We start from the raw sequence: 16131 nt of genomic DNA, 5'->3' as shown, positions 1-16131 counted from the left end.
AAACCCAAACCCAAACCCAAACCCAAACCCAACCCAAACCCAAACCCAAACCCAAACCCAAACCCAAACCCAAACCCAAACCCAAACCCAAACCCAAACCCAAACCCAAACCCAAACCCAAACCCAAACCCAAACCCAAACCCAAACCCAAACCCAAACCCAAACCCAAACCCAAACCCAAACCCAAACCCAAACCCAAACCCAAACCCAAACCCAAACCCAAACCCAAACCCAAACCCAAACCCAAACCCAAACCCAAACCCAAACCCAAACCCAAACCCAAACCCAAACCCAAACCCAAACCCAAACCCAAACCCAAACCCAAACCCAAACCCAAACCCAAACCCAAACCCAAACCCAAACCCAAACCCAAACCCAAACCCAAACCCAAACCCAAACCCAAACCCAAACCCAAACCCAAACCCAAACCCAAACCCAAACCCAAACCCAAACCCAAACCCAAACCCAAACCCAAACCCAAACCCAAACCCAAACCCAAACCCAAACCCAAACCCAAACCCAAACCCAAACCCAAACCCAAACCCAAACCCAAACCCAAACCCAAACCCAAACCCAAACCCAAACCCAAACCCAAACCCAAACCCAAACCCAAACCCAAACCCAAACCCAAACCCAAACCCAAACCCAAACCCAAACCCAAACCCAAACCCAAACCCAAACCCAAACCCAAACCCAAACCCAAACCCAAACCCAAACCCAAACCCAAACCCAAACCCAAACCCAAACCCAAACCCAAACCCAAACCCAAACCCAAACCCAAACCCAAACCCAAACCCAAACCCCAAACCCAAACCCAAACCCAAACCCAAACCCAAACCCAAACCCAAACCCAAACCCAAACCCAAACCCAAACCCAAACCCAAACCCAAACCCAAACCCAAACCCAAACCCAAACCCAAACCCAAACCCAAACCCAAACCCAAACCCAAACCCAAACCCAAACCCAAACCCAAACCCAAACCCAAACCCAAACCCAAACCCAAACCCAAACCCAAACCCAAACCCAAACCCAAACCCAAACCCAAACCCAAACCCAAACCCAAACCCAAACCCAAACCCAAACCCAAACCCAAACCCAAACCCAAACCCAAACCCAAACCCAAACCCAAACCCAAACCCAAACCCAAACCCAAACCCAAACCCAAACCCAAACCCAAACCCAAACCCAAACCCAAACCCAAACCCAAACCCAAACCCAAACCCAAACCCAAACCCAAACCCAAACCCAAACCCAAACCCAAACCCAAACCCAAACCCAAACCCAAACCCAAACCCAAACCCAAACCCAAACCCAAACCCAAACCCAAACCCAAACCCAAACCCAAACCCAAACCCAAACCCAAACCCAAACCCAAACCCAAACCCAAACCCAAACCCAAACCCAAACCCAAACCCAAACCCAAACCCAAACCCAAACCCAAACCCAAACCCAAACCCAAACCCAAACCCAAACCCAAACCCAAACCCAAACCCAAACCCAAACCCAAACCCAAACCCAAACCCAAACCCAAACCCAAACCCAAACCCAAACCCAAACCCAAACCCAAACCCAAACCCAAACCCAAACCCAAACCCAAACCCAAACCCAAACCCAAACCCAAACCCAAACCCAAACCCAAACCCAAACCCAAACCCAAACCCAAACCCAAACCCAAACCCAAACCCAAACCCAAACCCAAACCCAAACCCAAACCCAAACCCAAACCCAAACCCAAACCCAAACCCAAACCCAAACCCAAACCCAAACCCAAACCCAAACCCAAACCCAAACCCAAACCCAAACCCAAACCCAAACCCAAACCCAAACCCAAACCCAAACCCAAACCCAAACCCAAACCCAAACCCAAACCCAAACCCAAACCCAAACCCAAACCCAAACCCAAACCCAAACCCAAACCCAAACCCAAACCCAAACCCAAACCCAAACCCAAACCCAAACCCAAACCCAAACCCAAACCCAAACCCAAACCCAAACCCAAACCCAAACCCAAACCCAAACCCAAACCCAAACCCAAACCCAAACCCAAACCCAAACCCAAACCCAAACCCCAAACCCAAACCCCAAACCCTACATCTGTTTTCTATAGTCAACACATTTAGCAACATGAAGCAACATTTCACTATAACCCATCTCTGTTTTACAAACAGGACAAACCGGTTTTTGTTTCTCTTCTAAATACGAATCTTCTACAAAGTTGTAAAAGGACTTCGCTTTCTGCTTGCGGTAAATCGAAAACGCTAAAACGCTTTGTTGATGGTGGAAGATAAGATACTTTTAGATTCCCAAACTGTGACCAATCAAAATTGTTTTGTGATGAATTTCCCTGCTGTGTATTCATGGAGAATGCTGAGCGAACAAGAGCAAATATTTTTTTGAGGAGTCGTCAAAAATCGATCAAAAGCTGTCCAAAGTCGTCAAAAGCGGTCCAAACCATTCAAAAGCAGGGAGAATCGGATCACATTAACTGATGAATAAATCATCGCTGATCTCACATGTTGATGTGAGAGAGCCAATTTTGTTGTTACAAGAACAACTTCAACACACAGATTCCGCTTGAAATCAACAACAGAACACACGAGCGGAGGAGACTCATCATGATGAAATTCAACTTCACAAATAACTCGATTGACACCAACAACACACACAACACACTGACACTAGCTCGCAATGAATGTGATTGACATACTCACCAACAACAACACAATGAAACATGGACTAGAACTGAACAATTGTGATGAGATCGAATTCGTTGCAGCTGCCTGACGGCACCTTGCAACTCAAACAAACACCAAGGAGTGTGTCGAGAGTTGAATCAATTCTGTTGATTGCAGATGCCTGACAGCATCTTGCAACCAACTGTAAGGGATGAAGTGGTTACAGCACTGTAATTAACACTCAAAATTGATTGAATGAATGCAATATTATTATCATGGCGTTTATTTAGGATCATTCATGACTCGTCATTAATGAGATGGAAGAATTTTGTGTTATCAATATACAATTCATTCATACAATCTCAACTTGATGTTAACTTGAACATCATTTCCATTCTTTACCACTTGGTGACTAATTCCTCCAGCAGGTATCACGGTCTGTTGAAAATGTTCCTTCTTCTTTTCTTTCTGTTTTTGAATGATTTGCTTCAAATCTTGATCAGTAACAGGTTTCACACCAGCTTCAACATCTCGTTCTTCCTCCCTTGCCAATCTCTTCTTTTCTCTTGCTAATCTCAATGCTTCTCTTCTTATTTGTGCCTTAGTAGGTTTTTGAGAAGGATTTTTTTGAGCTTCTTTTGTTCTTCTCAACTCTCGATCGAATCTTTTTTGGACTCGAACTCTTCTTCTTTTTTCTCTCAAAATACTAATGTGATTGGGCTCCTCATTGGAAAGAACAGTTGCCCCGACTTTCTTGTGTTTACCTGACGCTGGATTTGGAGCTCCTGCCAAGTTTGAAATAGAACTTCTTCTTTGTTGTCTTTGATCTCTGATCGCCTCATTAACGTTTCTTCTATCTTCTCTCATGATGTGAATTTGTTGTTGTTGTTGAAGAGGAGCTGGTGCATGTTGTTGTTGGGCTGGTGGTTGTTGAGGAGCTTGCAATGCAACCAATTGTTGTTGATTGTTGCAAATCTTTACTCCAACATCGATTTTTTGTAAATCATTCTGATTCATAATTTCATTTCCTAAATTGAAATATGATGGAATTCTGCTTTGCAAAGCAGAAACAGACTGCTGAGAATCACTATAAGAGAAACCATTCAAAAATCGAATTTCATAAATGACAGTCGCTTGACCGCCCACATTGACACCAAATCTTCCAAATGCATTATCGAAATCTTCTCCATTAGTAGAGAATAAATCTCTTCCATTATTTCTAAACAAGTTTTGGATGAATTCATTGGCTGAAAATGGAAATTTTGAGTTCAATTCGTGGGTTTTGGCAAAGTAATACGTTTTAGATTGTCCCAAACATTGGCCAATGCATTTTGGATGAGAAACACATTCTCCGAGTTGAGGTGTATGACCTCTAATAGGATTAAAGTAAGCTCTAAAACGCTCATACGCTTCCACAACACTTTCGAGTGGATTTTTCAACAAGTTACGCACAGATGATTGCCCACCATGATTCACAAATTCGTACATATTCGTACGAAGAAGAACCATTCCTGAAACGAGTTTAGCATAAGGTCCAGCATTACAATTCGCTTGGGAACCCAATGAGAAATATTGAAGTACGAAAAAGAGGAAGAACTTGACATTGTCAGGATAGTTACGCAATTCTGGATCAGTATCAATGAATGTGATGATATGACTAAACAATGGATAATCAACAGCTTTGAACCATGGGGGTTGATTTTGTGGAGCTGGCTCTGCTTGTCTTGCTGCCAAGAAACGAGATAGGGCTCTCAATGATAACATTCCCTTGTTAATTGGGAAAGAAAAGGTAATTTGTAAGGCCTGATCCAATGCTCCATTGTTTGTATTTTCTAAATCCAAACCGCGTTGTCTGAAATAATTGTCTAAAATGTTGTTTTCAGTTCCTCGTTGTCGAACAAGGTCAAGCATTTGCTGTAAATCTTTAGTGAGTCGACAAATATCGTTGAGACCTCTGTGTTTTCATATAAAGAAGAAAGATACCAATAAAGGAGAGATCATCAATGACATCAGAAACATGATTAAGAGGACTTACCTTTCAAACGGAATCGGATCACTCACAAATTCCACAGGATGAGTGCTTTTATCAATAATTTCAAATGTTGGATGGACGAGTGGAACTTGGCCATGTTTATATCCAGGGGCCTGATCCACCAAGTCACCCTATGATTGTTGTTGTTTTGAATAATAATATGGATTTCCAATTATAATGTTTAATGTAATGTTTCCAAAGTCACCAATAATATCGACCATGTTTTCAAAATCAATGTCTTGACAAACATACCTTTCTCAATCTTACTTCTCCCTTTTTTCCTTTGAATGCAACTTCTGTCAATTGTCGATTTGAAACACCTCCTTGAAAACGAGCAGAATTGGACTCGGTCTCAAAACCCATCTTCTGAGCAAAAGCCAGTTGGCAAACCAACATCAAAAGATAAACCATACAAACGATGCGCTTGGACATAACTAGACCCTTAACCTCGACAATATTGGACATTGTTTTGAATATTTTTATAATTGTTGGTTGAAATTTTCCTCCTGTTTAATTTCTTATCTCCATCAACGTGACATGCATTCTCTATCACTTACAACACAGAAGAAAATAGTTTGATTGAACTGTGAGACATCACATACTTTTAGAAATGGTGTCAACAGGATTCGGCAGGTACTTTATATTTAAGAATCTCTCCATTTTTAAAAAAGTTGGTTACAAACCTGGTGACCATCTGCGGTGTCATCAATCTCCATTCACCAAAATAGTCATACTTGCAATTATTTTGTGTGTATGAACATGAAAGGAATGTATTGCGTTCATGAAGATGGCACACAATCTTGAGAGATATTCAAGGAGTTCAGCACTACAAAAGACTACAATTTCTTGAGGAAGTTTAATGAAGTCAGCATGCTGTTTTGCTCCCAAAGGGGAGGAGCCACTAATTACAGAACAAGGTCTTGGGATTTTTGAGCCTACAATGATCACGGCCGTTAAGCATTTAGCTTCGAAGAAAAGATTCAGTCGGTTTTGCGATGGTAACTTTGCTCGAAGTAGCAGCCGTCGCAGTTGCAACTCCGCACCTGTTAAATTTGCTTACATTTAATTTCTTTTGGAACCAAAAGATCAAAAGTAATTTGGTTCGATGTTGGATTACTTATATAGAAACAACAATTCAACACAGGTTGCCGTCCCACTTAATGAACATCTTCGAGAAACCATCGATGGCTGATTGTATCAGCTGAATAACTCTACTCCTCTGATCATCTTAATATCGAAACAGATCTTGAGAGTGACACACAGTGTAATTTTGTTTGCAAGTTTGTTAGGAGATGTAAATCATGCTGACACACTCAATTTTGCAAGAGATGTTTTGATTGGAGTAATTGATGACGAAGCACAACCATTCGCTTTTGTAATAAAAGTAACAAAACCGTTCAGAAATGTTCGATCACCAGTGAGAGAAGCAAAAATGTCATCCGCACATAGGGTTACGAGATTCATCATGAAATACTCTGTCATTATCACACTGATACAATCATTTTATGATGATATCCTTAGAATGACGAAGAATTAATTTTAATTCGATACGAAAATAGTAATCTTGATTATGGTCTTGTCGGAAAATTCTCATCAAGTTGATCAGATCGTATCAATCATCATTTCAACGTTGTTATTGGATGAAATTTTTGAATCATTCCTATTATTCCTCTTGTTGAATGAGAGCATGAAGTTTCCCTCCACAAAAAGTCACCACACTATGTACACACGTTGGAAATACTGATAAACAATTTTGGTGAAGAGTTCAAGTTCAAATTATGCCTCCTTTATATTCGGAATGATTTAAACAATAACAACAACAACAATATTGTGGTCAAATTCACTCCGTGATCACTACATCAAAAAGGAGTCATTCAAAATTTTACCAAGACATTTAAATCTTGATGATGCTTCATCACATACGCTCGATGATGAATACTATTGGTTGATGATCATGTAGAGATGAAAACTCTCTATTTCTTTTGTGTGTGACTTCTCAGTATGTGGTTATGTTTCAAAGGTAGGTGTTGTTGTTTTTCTGTGCTTTCTTTTCAGTGTTTTAATTGGAATGTTATCAATAAAAGAGTTTGTTGAATCTTGATAACTGTTGCTATTCATTTCAATATTATTATTGTCTTGAACACGACTTGTGGTCACATATACTGAACTAGTTCCAAATTATGACAGTGATGAATATGACGAAGATTGGGCTGAAGTTCAAGTTAAAGTTTCTATTAACTATCAACAATTTCTCAACATTAGAAAGAGAATTGTAACCACTGAGGAGAAAAATATCAATCCAATCAGAATTGCAAGACAGAAATCCACAAAGAAAGCTAACAAATCGTCAAAAGATCAGAATGTTGTCAAGTCAAACTTCCTGTTCATGAATGTGATGACTTTGAAGATGAATATGGCGAAATGTCAAATTCAGGAAAAGAGAAAATATTGGAGATCATATTCTCTCCGCGAGAACGATGAAGATTGTGATGATTATCATGATGCTATTGAGAGACATTTTGAAGCAATTATTGAAAGAGTTTGTAAAATTGATCCTGTGCCTTTGGGTGGTAAGAGAAGTGATGAAGATGATAATAGCAACGATGAATCACATGAATCGTCGTAATGAGAAACAAAGCTTGTTGTATTGTGGTGGCAAACAAAAAGGTCAATCGATTGCAGTAGAGCAATCGAGACATTATCATTTCTGATGTTGGGATTGAATTGTCTGTTATTAATTCAAAATAGCAAGTGATCACAGACTGTATTTTGATTTGCAATTCGAACTTAAACGGCAATTACGTTCTCCCGAATTGAAGATTCGCTTTCAACACTCTTTGTTTGATCATTTGCAGCCACTAGAGAAAACTCAACTAATCGGCCAAGCAATTTGAAGACGTCTAATTCCTTTCTTTCTACACCTCTCATCTCAGTCAAACGATTATTCACCTCAGTAAAGTGTTGTATTGACTCTTCAAAAGCCTCTCTAGACACAACCAATTTTCTCTCCGTATCTAATTCGCCAATAAATCCTTCTCTTGCCCACTGAACCAATGGATACATTCCGTCTTCTTTGATATCTTTCTTTGCAATTTCATCAAGGAACTGTTGCCAAGAACCCTCTTGCACATGTCCAAACAGGGATGAAAAATGGTCTTTGAGATGTGACAAAATATCAGAATGACTTGGTGGATTTCTATTGGTGATATGTACTACTTCCAAATCAAAGTAACCATGTCGTACAGCAGATACAATAATATTGCTCACATAATCCACATTAATTAAATTATTAAGAATATCTAAATTGGGTGCTACACCAACACGGTGCATAGATTTTAACATTCTCTCAACGAGGAAACCTCTTTGCATTTTACCTGTTGGTTCATCTCCAACAATCAATGCTGGACGAAATATCAATATTGGCAATCCTAATCTTTGCTTTGCTTCAGTCAAGAGGAGCTCAGAAGCTATCTTGGTTTGTGGATAGCCAAATTTTTGGTTCAATTTGGACAACTGAATGATTTCCTCTCTTAACGAGCCATCTTCGTTCTTGGGAGCAGCTGATATTGAACTAATATAAGCAAGAGGTTTGATTTTCCTCGTCAAGGCAAGTTCAATAACTCTAGATGTTCCATCCACATTTGCAGCTTTAAGGGACGAATAAGGTTGAACAAAATCAACAGCCGATCCAATGTGATAAATGACGTCCACATTTTCCAATAGTTCTGAATAAATAGATTCTTCGATACCCATTCTCTCAGTTGCAACATCTCCCAAAATAACTCGAACCTTATTGTTTAGAGTAAAGTCGTTCCACAAATTATACAACTTCATATTGTTCATAAGTCTTTCAACGGCATGCGAAACTGAATTACCTCTACATAGACAATAAATTTTCTTGACTTCCTCCAATTTTGCCAAATCATTAATAACATAAGCACCAAGCATACCAGTTGCTCCAGTTAAAAATATAAATTCATGTTTGAGAGGGTGAGCAGAACTTGTACAATCTTTCACGATCTTTTTCGATAAGAACTGAACATCATTGGCTATCTTTTCTCTTATATCACTCAGTTCGTCCTTAGTACCCTCCTCTTCAATATTTTGTAAACGCTTAATAATCTGTCTAGGTGTACCGAGTTGAAAAATTTCATCAACACTTGGCATTACACCATAATTCTTAAAAAGCAAATTTCTAAATTGAATGAGCGATAGAGAATCCATTCCCAATCCTGGAAGTGATGTATCCAGATCAATATTTTTCACTTCTGGAAATACCTGATTCTTCAATAGGGAAATAAACTCCTGAGGGTTAATAAGGGGTGGAGGCTTATTGGTCACGTGCTCAACAAGTTTTGAGGTAGGTTGACTTTGTGGAATGACATTTTGTGGATTATATAAATTCTCAATCTTATCAGCATACATCTGTTCTGTTTTTTTTCTAGAAACCAACCCTTTCAATTCAGTGAGAGGCAATTTTTCATTTCTATTCAAAACCAAAAAGTCCAATGAAAGTCTTGAATGGATGGGAAGTGTTTTGTTGAGATCCTTAATCTTTTTCCTAACAATCTTGGTAAAATCGGATGGCTCTCTATCTTTATCTGTCTCAAAAATTGCCACACAGAAGGGTCTATTGTGTCCTAAAATAACAGCATGAGTGATACATGGGTCAAATCCCTTAACAGCTGCCTCAATAGGTTGTGGATTTGTCATTTCTCCATTTGTATGACAAAGAATATCATCTGCTCTAGATAGATAAACATAATGATTGCGTGGGAACTCATAAAACAAATCATGAGTGCAAAAGGTATTGCCTTCTTCCTCATTCCAGAATTTTGCATAATTTCCAACAGAAATATATGTCAATCCACAAGTTGGACAACCTTTGGCCAAGTACAACTCTAACGCGTCTCCTTCTCGTTCTTTCCAAATGTAGAATTTACATGGAAGCAAACAATTCATTGATTTGAAAGCTCCTGTAAATCTTTCACTGGCTAAACAAACTCCTATTTCACTCATTCCATAACCATTCACACAATTTATACGATTGTCCTGTAAAAAGGTGATCAGATAATTAGGAGTAGATACTCCTCCCATTGTCACGAATAGACTTTTTGAAAGCTCAGATATTAACATTCTTCCAATATCATCTCCTCGTTCTACTTCTTCCTTAATTTGATTCATTAATATGGGCATACTAGGAATGCTCATTCTACTCAACTTTGCCTCATGATGCTTTAGTACATGATATAAACTTGAGATCATGTTTTCTGATTTTGGATTATTGAACATTATATAGCAAGTTCCATGATATAAGCTTGTTAACAAATTATAGAATCCCATTAAATGGTATAATGGAAGAAAGTTGACAATAAATTCCAATTTGGAGTAGTGTAACTTATGGGAATAATGCAAACTGGACATGATAGATCTCTGAGAATGCACAACAATTTTAGGGATGTTTGTGCTACCTGAAGTGTTGACATAAAACGAAGGATCATTGAACTTGGCAGGATATTCCAAACATACTTCATCTTGGAGAGTATTGTCAGTCTTATTCAATATAATGTTTGAAATATCCTTCATAATATCCAAAGGTTCAATCAATTGTTTCACCTGTGAGAATTTTTCATCATTAAGAAGTATTTGCAAATCTTGTAATTCTTCTGAAATGTCTGAGCTCCACAAGTAGGTTTCACATTTTGAGAACAAATCCAATACATCCTCTATGGATGATTCTTGAATCATACTTTGCAAAATATGAGGAGATATGCTCACACATTGCACTTGGCCTAACTCTAATAGTTTTGAAACCACCTTAGTGGTCAATTTGTGATTCACCGGAAAAACAATATAACCCAGTGAAAATAAAGCAAAAACAATGACCGAATAAACGAGGGAATTTTCATGAAGTAAAGCAACACATGAACCTTTTGCGATCTTTGCTCCAATCTTGTCATGTAACAATCTTCTTGTCAATAGAATTGCTCTTTTAAATTCTTCGTAATTCAACTGTTTGGAAACGTTTGAATGAACAGTTTCTCCAGGAACGAATGTTCTTTCAATGCAGGGATTTTGAGGAGTCTTAGAACACCAATACTCTATCATTCCCAAAACGCTGTTTTCTTGATAGAAGCGATTTCTATGAATGGGCCACTCCACTTGATAATCATCAATGGTAATAACAGCAGTGGGTTCTTCTTGCATCTTGTTCAGAAATATGTTTTTTGTATTTGTTTCGTTTGATGATGATACTCGTTTATTCCGGTGTTTTATAATTGACATGAGGATGGCCTATAGTTGGAATTAAACTATATTCAAATCAGTATACTGTTAGATATAGTTTAATTCCTACTATATCGAATTACCCCATGAAGGATAAGAAAACATTATTTCCTTTGATCAACAACACGTACAAGAAATTCCGATCTGAAAAACGTCATCATCATTGTGAATCATCACATGTATTAAATAAGTTGATAAATGTATTTTTTTAAATTTAGATTATTATTATTTCAATTCAATCAATACATCGTATACCACCCATAACTGTCGTTATTGGGACGTGTAAACGATTCTTACCAATTCATGATTCTGATGAAGTCGGTCTTTTTGATGGATTTTCACATTGAGTGGTTGTACTTCATGTTTGAGGTAAATAGTCATTTATAGAAGAACGTCATTTTCGAATGAGATCTATGAGCATGATTTCATCATTATTTCACAGTTTTATACAAAATTTTGTAACATCATTCGATCGCATCCCATTGAATCATTTATCACATGCTTTTTCTCCCAGAGTCCCTTCCAAATTTATCAAAAAAGCGAATCCACGGCAACAAAAAATATTTCAGTTGTTGGATCGACGGCATCATGGTCAACCAAGATAATTCATCCATGACCTCCGCTGAAGTGACATCAAGTCCATGCAGCACATTGGAGCAACTCATCAAGCAATATAAATTTAAAATAGAGGCTGTTTTTGATCATGATGAAGCAAGAGAAACTTTCAGAAATTTTCTCAAAAAGGATTGTTTGAATGAAGGTATGACCTATTTAAAAAAACAAAAAATCCAATAATTAATGATTGAGAATATCAAATATTAAATTCATTATCATGTGTTGCGAATAACACCATATGCAATGGGCCATTCCGATAAATGTTAATCATACTCTTCGCAGAGCCTTTCATTTTTTATGAAGCGGTTGAACAATACAACAAAACCCGACTGGGAAAGAATCGATTTGAGCTCGCTCATGAAATTATCGACAAATTCATTATGGTCGGATCATCACACGAATTGAATTTATCAATGAATGATCGAAAGGAATTATTAAAAAGATGGAAAGAAATTTCTGAAAAGAATGAAGCCATCACCAATGCAGATTTAATTTCATGTCCCAATGATTTATTTAATATCATACAAGATGTACTTTTTGTGGAATTGAAAGTCGATAACTTTCCGAGATTTATTGCATCTGACATGTTTAAAAAATTCTTGAATAAGGAAATGAAAAAGAATCCGTCCATTCTTGATAAACTTGGAACGAAAAAACTCTCCACATCTGCCAATACAAGAACAAGTAGTGTTGATTTAGGGAATCAAAACGCAATACCGATTTCACTGTCAAGATCAAGCGTGACCAGTAGTAGCAGCTCAAGTTCTGAGGAGGATCAACGTGTTCACAGTGGTGATGAGTTAAGCACTGATGAGAAAATTGCGAAATTATTTGAGAATGAAGAATTGAATGCATCCTCCTCAAATCAAATAGTTCTTCCAATTATTGATGAATTGAATCCTTATGTGAGCGAGTTGGATTATCAATTAGTGTTAAAGCTATTACATTCATTGAACAATGAAAATTCTTGGAAAACGTTGGATGAAAAAGTAGGAATGAAAACATGTGTCAGTGAGCCAATTTATTGTTTCAATTCAATTCACCAAAATTCGATAACTATCAACAATAGCCAACCTTCCAAAACTACGAACAGGGATATTCCTAAATTTATTTTAGCACAAACAGGAATAATGCCAGGCACTGCCAGAGAGATTGTAGACACTTTTTATGGTGAGCATGTGCAAAAGTTTTTCAATGATTTGTATAAGAGACGATTTCAAGTCGATTATTTTCATATGAATCCAGAAAAAGATATTCCTTATCCAACCTCCATTGTCTACGCCGAAGTTAGTTTTCCATTTCCTTTCACGAATAGGGATTTTATTTATGCAAAATCCATTATTCCAGATCAATATGACCCATCTACTAGACAGTACAATCGATATAGCATCATTATGAAGCCCACAAGCCATCATGAATATCCAGCAAAGACAAATCCAGTGAGAGGGATTCATTACCTTGTTTACGTAGCAGAGAAATATTCAAAAGCAAGTGTTCGATATGCTGCTTTCGATGTTGGAGGTGCGTATTTTCAAAACACACATATTGCATGAAACACAATAACGATATATATATATTTGGAAATATTTCACAAATCCATTTGCATTGAAGATATGGGAGGCAAAATTCCAGCTTCCTTAGCCTCCTCATTCATGAAAAATGCAGCCAAGATATTGCACAAGAAATCAAGAAAAGCGATAGAAAAAGGATATGAATTACAAAATATTCATGCGGTTAAAGATCATGACGGAGGGTTAGCCACACTCAAAGAATACGAAGAATATTTGGAAAAATTGAGGAAGTCTGACACTCAGTAGAATTGATTGAATGAGAACAGATGCAATCCCTGATTCTGGCGTTCAGGATATGTAACTTGGAAAGAGTATGAAGGAAAATAGGGAGCCGCAACATTGATTCACCTTTTCTTCCATGCGTCTTCGATATAATAATATTTATTTGACATAAAGAAAAGAACTACCCGAAAAGGAGTTGACAAGTTTCTATTTTCCTTTCGCTCTAATTGTACCAGAACGTTTCTCATTCCCTCACAGGAGATAACGTGACACAAAAAATGTCTTCACTTCAAAGCAACCAATTTGCTAACGTAACAGTCGATTATTATCTTCCAGTTTGGGCTGCATCAATGTCTATTGGAAATTCGACATTGTACATTTGTTGTTTTATTATCTATTTGATGTGTTTGGCTGGTTTTATCATTCGAGTGTCGAGAAGACAACAAGCACAACAACAATTGAAGAAAAACCACAAAATTCTCTTTTCTCTTGTGGTGATTCAAGTTTTAATTCAATGTTTTAATTTGACGGTGCGTTTGATTGCTGACAGCATGGCGATAAGGATGAGACAAATTGCCGAAAGTGGACAATTAGTAGCATGGAATTTTTTCCTCGCGACAAATATTTTGACAGGTTTAGCTACGTTCTTCATGTTTACTAACTTTGTCACGTTGTTTGTCATTCTGTTTTTTGTCCAAAAGATGTTGTAAGTTTGTGAATAGCAATTAGTTCTTTAATTGTGATCTGACGTTGACATCAGCTGGAAAACTGCTTTATTGACTCGAGCAATCTCCAAGATTGCACACCGAAGAATAGAGATATTAATGAATGTCGTCACTGTCATATTTTGTATTGGAGTTGAGCTCATTGTTTGTCTTGCAACAACATTTTATATTTTGAGAAAGCTGGAGATGGTCACCAAAACAGTCGCCATTGGAGTGTACGTTGGATGTATTGTGATTGTCCTAGGAATGCTTTTATTTGATACGGTGATGGCTGTGACATCTGGCGTTTTAGTGATTAGAACCATCAAGGAAACAACTCGAGAGGTCGCTAAATCTGCTCAACTCTCAAGAATTTCAAGCTTTTCATCTGATTTTAAAAACTTTGAAAAACGAGTTCAGTCTCCCTTTAAGATTACTTTTGGGTTACTTTTGGGTTTAATTATTTGTGTCTTTTTGGAAATGGTCGCTGTGGCACTTTCTCAAAGTATTAACGATTTTGAAAATTTCAAATCCCTTTGGCATTTTGTGAATTGTCTAGGAGTTCTCGTATTTGCGGTCCTTGTGTTGTGTTTGTTTTATCCAATGTTTGGTGGTACAGATCGAGCCATCATGGAGATTGAAAAACGTCAAAAACATCTCATGAATGCCCTTCATGAAACAACGACCAATCGTCTCATTTCAAACGTGATCATACCCTCATCGAATGGATCCAGTAGTGATAGCGCTACGATGGTTGCAAGTTCGCCAATCACACCTGTCTCCTCTCCTTCTAACAGCTCTACAGTTTTAATTCCAGAAAAACGATGTGACGAAATGGATGATAGCCAAATGAGTTCCCATGCTGGTGACAGCCATGAAGATTCGTCAATGGCAATGGACAAGACTCAAAGTGACACCAACCAATCGAATATTCATGCGGTGAATATTCACCAAAATGTGGATATGAATTTAGACGACAACAAGGTGATACCATTTCGCCAATTATCTCAAACTTCAATAAGTTCGATTGAAGGACACAATACCAGTATGAACACGACGGTTATTTAGAGATCCTGCAGAATATCAATTTCTTTGAATATTATCTTTTGGCTAGTTTCCAAATTGGTCGGGGAGCTCCAGTTATGTAAGGATCGGTTCCTGTCCTTGTTTGTGTTGTTTTCACGGATGACAATGGGAAACCAAAGATTCGACGGAAATTATCATGAAACTCCATGCATGCCTTAGTGCCATACAATCTTGTATACAAACAACAACATTTTTACATGAATACCCATTGTCACCAAAACCAGAGTGTAGATTCATAGTCACAAAGAAAATTAGTCCACTCACCATTCTGAATGAGATTCAATTCCAACAACTAATCGAGAACAAGACACACTACATAATAACCCATTCAGAGCGCATGACTTTATGTTATCCCTTTTCATGAATGTAAACTTTAGGACACAAACCCTGACTTGGAAAAAGTGTTATCCTCCTTTACTCACCCGTTTTGAGAATCTTTAGCAACAAATAATTAATCAGGAGGTATGTTTATCCAACATGTATGCGAAAGGACTTCTAAAATCATCACAAGATACCTTTTTCGGTGCACTTTCGTATTGTGGATACGAATGGCCAAGTTTTTTGAAAACAGTAGTATCACAGGTATCATGTGATGATATATTCAACTAAGGACAAAACCAAAAAAGGAAAGGAACGGATGCCCAAAGCCATGGCGCTGTTTTAACCTTCAACCACCACAAGAACAATAAACGTGTCTACACTTGGACACTTGTCCAATCCAGCCGGTTAAACCCAATCCATTTCAACCATTCAAAAAAAACGACCACCTTACAACCACAACTTTTTTCCTTTGTAGGAGCTCGCCTTTCCATCAATTTACGCACTTTGACGATCAGAGCTCTCTTCTTCCATCGGTGGATGGAATCCCTTTTTTGACGTTTTTTTCTGTTTTTCATCCATCTTAATGAGTTGCAATTCATTCATTGCTAGTTCAAACAAC

The 16131-nt window shown here is 37.8% G+C and overlaps 5 protein-coding genes and 1 pseudogene across 6 annotated transcripts; 3 read left to right on the top strand and 3 right to left on the bottom strand.

Moving 5' to 3' along the window:
• FDP41_010107 lies at positions 1–2360 on the bottom strand (annotated as a pseudogene). The gene is made up of 2 exons: positions 2202–2360; positions 863–2102 (listed from the first exon to the last, which is right to left on the bottom strand). Coding segments are annotated over exons 1-2 (1399 nt in total).
• Positions 2361–3024: 664 nt separating this feature from the next.
• On the bottom strand, positions 3025–5173 carry FDP41_010106 (uncharacterized protein; the record flags this gene model as incomplete). Its single annotated transcript, XM_044700369.1, has 3 exons — positions 3025–4630; positions 4712–4839; positions 4961–5173. The coding sequence occupies 3 exons, from the start codon at positions 5171–5173 to the stop codon at positions 3025–3027; spliced, it is 1947 nt and encodes a 648-aa protein (XP_044556599.1).
• Positions 5174–6709: 1536 nt separating this feature from the next.
• FDP41_010105 (uncharacterized protein) lies at positions 6710–7334 on the top strand (the record flags this gene model as incomplete). The annotated part of the gene is made up of 2 exons (XM_044700368.1): positions 6710–6728; positions 6880–7334. 2 exons carry the CDS (start codon positions 6710–6712, stop codon positions 7332–7334), a joined length of 474 nt encoding a protein of 157 aa, XP_044556598.1.
• A 161-nt stretch (positions 7335–7495) lies between these two features.
• Positions 7496–10915, bottom strand: FDP41_010104 (uncharacterized protein; the record flags this gene model as incomplete). The annotated part of the gene is made up of 1 exon (XM_044700367.1): positions 7496–10915. The coding sequence occupies one exon, from the start codon at positions 10913–10915 to the stop codon at positions 7496–7498; it is 3420 nt and encodes a 1139-aa protein (XP_044556597.1).
• Positions 10916–11581: 666 nt separating this feature from the next.
• Positions 11582–13425, top strand: FDP41_010103 (uncharacterized protein; the record flags this gene model as incomplete). The annotated part of the gene is made up of 3 exons (XM_044700366.1): positions 11582–11753; positions 11891–13129; positions 13220–13425. The coding sequence occupies 3 exons, from the start codon at positions 11582–11584 to the stop codon at positions 13423–13425; spliced, it is 1617 nt and encodes a 538-aa protein (XP_044556596.1).
• Positions 13426–13679: 254 nt separating this feature from the next.
• On the top strand, positions 13680–15173 carry FDP41_010102 (uncharacterized protein; the record flags this gene model as incomplete). Its single annotated transcript, XM_044700365.1, has 2 exons — positions 13680–14107; positions 14162–15173. 2 exons carry the CDS (start codon positions 13680–13682, stop codon positions 15171–15173), a joined length of 1440 nt encoding a protein of 479 aa, XP_044556595.1.
• Between the last annotated feature and the right edge of the window lie 958 nt (positions 15174–16131).

This window comes from Naegleria fowleri (genome assembly GCF_008403515.1).
Source record: "Naegleria fowleri strain ATCC 30894 chromosome Unknown tig74, whole genome shotgun sequence".
Classification (NCBI taxonomy): Eukaryota; Heterolobosea; class Eutetramitea; order Acrasida; family Naegleriidae; genus Naegleria; species Naegleria fowleri.
Note: the sequence above shows the minus strand (reverse complement) of the source record. Positions and strands in the feature narration are given on the sequence as shown.